Genomic DNA, 8052 nt, shown 5'->3' with positions numbered 1-8052 from the left:
ATATAGGTACACACATGCGCACACGCGCATGCGCGCGCGTGTGTGTATATGTGGGTGTGCTCCATATGCACGAATATAAAGCATACACAACAAAGATTCATTGATTTTCAATGAACAAAGTACTAACGTTGACTAATTTTATATAATGTGCGTCCGGAGAATATTAGCGCTATTTGTGTCATTCTTTTTTTATTGTTCGTTAAACGTAAACTAAGGACAGAATCACACAAATAGCGCGGATAGTATCGTCCCGAACGCATACATAAAGCAGCTTGAAAGCAATCACAACGATACTATATAACGAGATAGGAACTATTATACGAGCAGTTGCATGCTACGACTCGCCTCGGCAGTACTGCTAGTGTTCTAGAGATAGTCATATCTTATCTGATATCTAAAAAAAATTGTAGTGAGATTTCCAAATAAAATCAGTTTGTGCCATGGAATACTGGTCGATATTATTGTCGATAATAATCGGAGTGATCAGCATTCACTACCTTTTTAGAAATTTTAATTTCCTTAAAAGAAATGGTATTATACACTTACCGTCTGTTCCATTATTCGGATCTACAATGTCGGTTATATTTCGTCGAATATCATTCACAGATTTCCTTCTGAAGGTATACTATTTCAATCCAAACTCAAAATATCTTGGATTCTACTTCATGACAAATCCAATATTCGTGATTCGTGATTTGGAACTCGTTAAAAATATCCTTGTTAAAAATTTTGAAGCATTTCCAGATCGTCAAGGTTTCTCCGATGCAAATGACTCTTTATTCAAGAACAATTTGTTTTCTCTTCATGGAGAAAAATGGCGGAACGTGAGAAATCTGTTGAGTCCTTCTTTTACTTCCAGCAAGATGAAAATGATGTTCACGTTAATGTCGGATTGTGCTGTGGATTTTTTAAAACTTATACCGACATCGTCAACGGATGAAGAAAGTATAAACACGAAAGATGTTTTCTCAAAATATACAAACGACGTCATCGCTACATGTGCGTTTGGAATTAAAGTTAACTCTATGAAGGATCCAACAAATAAATTCTATGTTTACGGCAAGGAGGCGAGTAACTTCAGAGGGGTCATTCGCAGCATAAAATTTCTTTTTCTTGGAATTTTTCCAAAACTCAGTCGAATTCTTAATATAAAGATTTTGGACGATTATGTGTCGAATTTCTTCAAGGACATTATAAAAACTACAATCACGACTCGCGATGCGGAACACATTACACGTCCGGATATGCTACAGTTAATGATGGATATCAGAGGCAAAGAAGGTCATAGAGAACTAGACATCGACGACATGACTGCGCAAGCGTTCATCTTTTTCCTCGGTGGTTTCGAGACCAGTTCAACCGAAATGTGCTTTGCAGCTCACGAAATTGCAGCTAATCCAGATATTCAGACCAAATTACAACAAGAGATCGACAATGCTTTGGAGAAATCAAACGGAGAAGTGTCTTACGAAGTCATTAATCGGCTGGAATATTTAGATGCGGTGATAAATGAGACTCTTAGATTATATCCACCAATCGGTATGTTAGATAGAATGTGCAAAAAAACTTATGAATTTCCACCCGCATTGCCAGACAAGAAACCTTTTATCATGAAAAAGGGTACGCTTATTTGGATTCCGATTTTTGCAATCCAACGTGATGAAAAATATTACGATAATCCGGAGAAGTTTGATCCAGAAAGATTTTTAGACAATAAAATGCACAATTCTTTGTGTTATATGCCATTTGGATTAGGACCGAGAATGTGCATAGCTAACAGGTTTGCTATGCTAGAAGTTAAAATTTTGCTGTTTCATTTATTAGCGCGATATGAGCTGAAACCTTCTACGAAAACCGCTTCCCCAATAAAATTTTGCAAAGATGGATTGCTAATGCCAGAGAGTGGATTTTGGTTGAATATTCAGCGCAGAAAAGATGTACATCCTGTGCTAACATCTTATAATTGTGAATAGATAAGCTTCGGAAAACACTTTAAATAGTAATAACATAATTTTTATTAAAAAATTTCTGTTATCAATTCTTTGGTTTATGATTTAAAGTGCGTTTTAGCATCATTATTGAATTGACGGTTAATACAATGTTTTATATTATTTTCAGCTTCAATTCACGATTGTGCTTCAAGACAAGTCGAGTCGGAGTCATAATTTGTAGAACTGAAAGATATGGCTATAAATTTTCATCTGTGGTAAATACATATATATGTATATAATATTAATATTATCAAGCACATCTTATTATTTATAAATGTAAACTTATTAAAATTGTTATTGAAATCTGTTTTAATCGAAAAAATTTTCTTTTCTTATTTGATTTACTTATATCAATCTAAATTCCGCAAGAATATACATTTATTTCCCATGTTCATGATCTTCATAAATAATATACGTATACTATAATATTATATGTGATAGTAGAGAGTAAAAAATCAAGATTATTATATTTAATATATCAAGATATATTAAAATTATTTGTTAGAAATATCAATAATAATTTCTCGTACATCAATGTTGCATGCACACTCACATAAACTTTCGTAGAATAATAACGTTTTAATGAGACATTTTAATTTACTTCTAAGAATTCAATGTTATTTCTTCATGTAATTTACAATACTATGTCTATAACCTACAATTTCGTAAGTACAGATTGTAAAAGAAATTATTAAACGAATGTCGCGACTTTGACATCTCAAAACGCCATATTAAAATAAGTGATAAAAAAAGGTCATAATTAAAAAAATTTTTGTCACTTTCGGCATAAATTCCAAGACACATATATAGTATGTATAATAAACCTTACTTTTAAAGAAGAATTTTCAAATTTATATAAATAATATATGTATATTAAGACTTTAAATACAAAGCGCCTTTTCGGTCGAGTGTTAAGATGTTGAACTACTATCTAATATACATTCAATTAAATTGAATTAATATTTCAGAAATAAATTGAGAGCCGATGGATTTATCGGATTCACACAATCAATCTGAAACAAATAATCCCCCCCAAATTCTCCCAAATCTTAAAAAACTGTAATAAACTTATTGCGAAAAATATTGCCTCGGCCGGGAGTCGAACCCGGATCTCTTACATTCCGTGTGAGCGTCCTGAGCCTTTAGACTACCGAGACCTTAATTGTTATTTTATAAACTATAAAAATTTATTCTCATATAAACTCCAAATAAAAATGGAATATTTTCAGTCAAACTAATGCGTTTTTTTTTTATAAAATTAGTTTCCTTTTAAATCTATATAACGTATAATAATTTATAAAATAACTCTAAGCGACATATTTTGATACATCATTTATTTTTCATCTTATTTTATTTTATATTATATTAAATACTATTTTTAGTAAAAAGTATTTCCAAACATCGCTTCCTATCATTTAGAAATAATGCTGTAATAACGTTAAAAACAAAATTTACACATATATGTAATCTTTAAATTACATATTTATAATTTTATAAGTGAATATGATGTATAAACATCTTCATTTATCTTCTACAGATAACATAAGTAATTTAATTTTAAATATACATACGAGTATGTGTTGCATATATACAAACATGCAGCAGACATAATAAAGATTTGATTTACAACGAGCAAAGTACCAAAGCTGATTTATTATGTAATATCAGTTCAAAAATATTTTTTTATCAGAATGACTATCAATATATTACTACATTAGAATAAGCTGTACGAGTAGTTGTCTGTAACAACGCGCGTCAGAAACACCGCAAATACTCTTAAGTTAATCACATCTTATCACACGTAAATTTACAAAGGAATTGTAACAAGATTTTCAAACAACATGGAATATTGGTTGATACTGTTATCTATAGTGATCAGTGTGATGTGTATTCATTATCTTTTTAGAAACTTTAATTTCTTTAAAAGACATGGTATTATACATATACCGCCTGTTCCAATATTCGGAGCCATGACATCGGTTTTATTTCACCGAATATCATTCGTCGATTTTCTCGTGAAGATATACAATTTCAATCCAAATGCAAAGTATATTGGATTCTACTTGGCGACAAATCCAATCGTCTTGCTTCGCGATCCGGAACTCATTAAAAATATTCTTGTTAAGAATTTTGAGTCATTTCCAAATCGTAATGGTTTATCTAATTTAAATGACTCTGTATTTGAAAAAAATTTGTTTTCTCTTCAGGGAGAAAAGTGGCGGAACGTAAGAACGTTATTGAGTCCCTCTTTTACGTCCAGCAAGATGAAAATGATGTTCACGTTGATGTCGGAATGTGCTATGGACTTTGCAAAATTTCTATCGACATTTCCAGCATATGAAGAGAGTATAAACATGAAAGATGCTTTCTCTAAGTATACAAATGACGTCATTGCGACGTGTGCTTTCGGAATCAAAATCAATTCTATGAAGGATCCAGCAAATAAGTTTTATGTTAACGGCAAGGAAGCGACTAACTTCAGAGGCATTCGTGGCTTGAAGTTCTTTTTTCTCAGAAATTTCCCAAGACTCGGGCGATTTCTGAATATAAAGTTTGTGAATAAATACGTTACGAATTTTTTCAAAGACATTATAAAGACTACAATCGCTACTCGTGATGCAGAACACATCACTCGCCCGGATATGCTACAGTTAATGATGGATATTAGAGGCAAAGAAGGTCGTAGAGAACTAGACATCGACTACATGACTGCGCAGGCATTCATTTTTTTCCTTGGAGGCTTCGAAACCAGTTCAACTGCGATGTCGTTTATAGCTCACGAAATCGCAGCTAACCCAGAAGTTCAAACCAAACTACAACAAGAGATCGACAAGGTTTTGGAGGAATCGCACGAAGAAGTGTCTTACGAAGCCATTAATCAGCTAAAATATTTGGATGCAGTGATAAACGAGGCTCTGAGATTATATCCACCAATCGGCATTTTAGAAAGGATATGCGAAAAAACTTATGAATTACCATCCGCATTGCCGGACAAGAAACCTTTTATCTTGAAAAAGGGTATGTTTGTTTGGATTCCGATTTTTGCAATCCAACGTGATGAAAAATATTACGATAATCCGGAGAAGTTTGATCCAGAAAGATTTTTAGATAATAAGATGCATAATTCTTCATGGTACATGCCATTCGGATGTGGGCCGAGAATGTGCATAGCTAATAGGTTTGCCATGCTGGAAATCAAAGTCTTGCTGTTTCACATATTAGCGCAATGTGATCTGAAACCTTGCACAAAAACTACGTCGCCAATAAAATTTTGCAAAGATTTCATGATAATGCCGGAAAATGGATTTTGGTTAAATATTCGACGTAGAAAAGATAAGCATTCTACGCTGAAGGCTACTGTAGTGGATAGTTAAGCCATAAAAGCATTTCAGTAATAACATAATTATTATGTTTTTTATTCTACTTGTACTTTTTTATATTTTATACTATTAAGAAATAAAAAATAGTAAATAGAAATATTTTATTTTGCCGTGAAATATCAAGATATCAAATAAGTTTTTATTTCAATATATATTAATGTAAATAATGAACACTATTTGCCTTTCTTATATTTACTACGAAAAAAATTATTTTAAATAGTATTTCTATAGACAAATCCTCTAAATAAATATTATTATCGAACCTATTTCATTTTTCCTTGCACTGAAAACATGTATTTATTTTTACTATTTTCTATTTTAATTAATTATTTTTCCAAGCACAGGTCACTAGATATTTAAGTATTATATATTCGATTATATATATGTAAATATATAGCACTACACTTTTATAAATTTTCAAATATACAAAACTATACTATTATATATTATAATAATCTGAAAAAGAGTTTGATCCAGAAAGATTTTTAGACGATAAGATGCACAGTTCTTCATCGTACCTGCCATTCGAATTAGGATCGTGAATGTGCAATTCTCTTTTACTTTACAATCGAATCTTGATCAAAATTACAACTTTGTCAGCTAGTAAGGTCAGACAACGCTTGTCGATTGTTGGAGACCCTTTCACGTTGCCGAAAAAGTGATCAGCGTAAGTACTGCTTGTCACGTTCGTTTGCTGTAACATGTTCGTATCTCGATCGGGGTCTTATTTCTATGGAGGACGTGGTAAGTGAATCGGGCCGAGTTGCACAATTTCTCCCTACTTGCCCCCCCCCCCTCTCTCTTCCTCGCGTCCACTCTTGTATCGAGCGATGGAGGAGAGGCAAACGCCACGAGAGGAGAACACAACCTGCACTCCTGTCTAATGAATAGTTGGGTCAGACTGCTGCCTTGGTAAATGCTGAGAATTAACCGTCTGCTTCTTGACATTTTGCTCGGAAGAAGATCCTCTCCTCTCGCGGAGTCTCTTTCTCGCGATCTGTCTAGTCTTGCTGTACTCTCCTTAGCCATTCTCTTCTTTTATTACCAGACATTATGCGATAACGATGTAAAACTTAAAGAAATTTTATAACTATATTAAACTATAAAATTGTAATAAAAAAAAATATTATTTTTATCCCCCTAAATAAATTATTATTTCTCGGTAGTTGATATTAATCGAAATTCTTCGTGGACTATTCTAAGAAGATAGCTATTAATTCTTGATTGAATATATATAGCACGTATTTACCTAGCTTAATGTGAATAGCAAAAGATATAATAAGGATGTAATAAATAATGATGTTAAAGTACAGTCGTACGATTCGAACAAAGGTGAACATCATTCTTCTGAATAATATTACGTCTATTGTTAAATAAATTATAATAAATTTTAAATAAAACCATTATTCACATGCGTGGTGGATACGACACGATGATACTAACAGCTAAAATCTCCGTTTAATGATTTCAATAAAAACCGAAGTCCATTCACAAACGCGAGAGAAGATTCTCCACTTTCCAAGATCCCTTTTTCTTTCGATTTTTTTTTTTAACCTACCATCCTTTTTATCAAATGTCGTTCGCTAACGACCGATAATCGGAAAAAAGACGTATCGAAAAACGCGTTCGTAGAAATGGTCCAAGATCGTTTAACCGCGGAAGATTAGTCGCTTAATAGCCGCATCTCTTTTCTCGCAATAGGAACAGAACACATGCAGCCACGATATGTAACTGGTTTTTCAAAGAAACGATCATTCCGCGTGTGTCTAATTCCCGGAATCTCGTCGGTGTTGAATAAAAAATAAGCAAAACGATAAATACAGTATTTAATTTTGTATGCTTTTTCTCTCTTCCTTTTCTCGTTCGAAATGTTATCTGTTATGTGCACGTTTAATATGTGTGTTTTGTATGCCACGCTGAATATACGCGATTGTAGCGTCTTGATTTAATACCATATCGGGGTCTTCGAATTAGCATAACCCGGACGAGCAACGCAGTCAACGCGCAAAATAGCCCGAAATAAAACCGGGGACTAAATGTAGTCGTGATCTAATAGCCTTGGTATTCTATGTGAACGAAAGTGGCACTCCTCGTATCTCAAAATAGCGAAACATTACTCGATGAATTTCCATAGCACGCAATTCTCTTGACCCTGTAATGGACATGCACTCGCATTAATCCTTCTTTCAATTATTTTTTACGCAATTTATTATAGCTAAAAAATATGCAAATTTCGATTATTCCATGGCTTGATATAATTTCTCAATCATTTATTCAATAACTTACACGCAACCTTATATAATAAATCTCATTTACTTGTGCTTTTAATTTAATCTTCCTAAAAGATAAATCTTGTTTATTTTACTAATGCATGAGATTGTGTGTGTATCGTATAATATATTTAAATTAATTTTTATTACTTTGATAAAATTGATAATAAAATTAAAAAAACTAATAATTAAAGATTTGCACAGAATAAGAATTCATATAAAACAATTGTAAAAGCTGAGAATAAAGTTAAAATAAATATAAAGTTGTTCAGCTAAATCTCTGGTGAAATTACAGTGAGATGACGAGCTACGTTTTTCAAGTTGCGAATGCCATAATCATACCTCCCACGCAATTCATAAAAACTTATTGGTTATATTGGACGCATTTCAACAAGCGGAATGCGGTCATCG

General features: G+C 32.6%; 1 protein-coding gene across 1 annotated transcript; it reads left to right on the top strand.

Moving 5' to 3' along the window:
* The first annotated feature begins 237 nt into the window (after nucleotides 1–237).
* LOC108746836 lies at nucleotides 238–5368 on the top strand. Its single transcript, XM_018483852.1, has 2 exons — nucleotides 238–1912; nucleotides 3871–5368. The coding sequence occupies exons 1-2, from the start codon at nucleotides 441–443 to the stop codon at nucleotides 5363–5365; spliced, it is 2967 nt and encodes a 988-aa protein (XP_018339354.1). The 5' UTR covers nucleotides 238–440; the 3' UTR covers nucleotides 5366–5368.
* The last annotated feature ends 2684 nt before the right edge of the window (nucleotides 5369–8052 follow it).

This window comes from Trachymyrmex septentrionalis, unplaced genomic scaffold (genome assembly GCF_001594115.1).
Source record: "Trachymyrmex septentrionalis isolate Tsep2-gDNA-1 unplaced genomic scaffold, Tsep1.0 scaffold19, whole genome shotgun sequence".
Taxonomy (NCBI): Eukaryota; Metazoa; Arthropoda; class Insecta; order Hymenoptera; family Formicidae; genus Trachymyrmex; species Trachymyrmex septentrionalis.
This window is presented reverse-complemented; position numbering and strand designations above follow the sequence as displayed.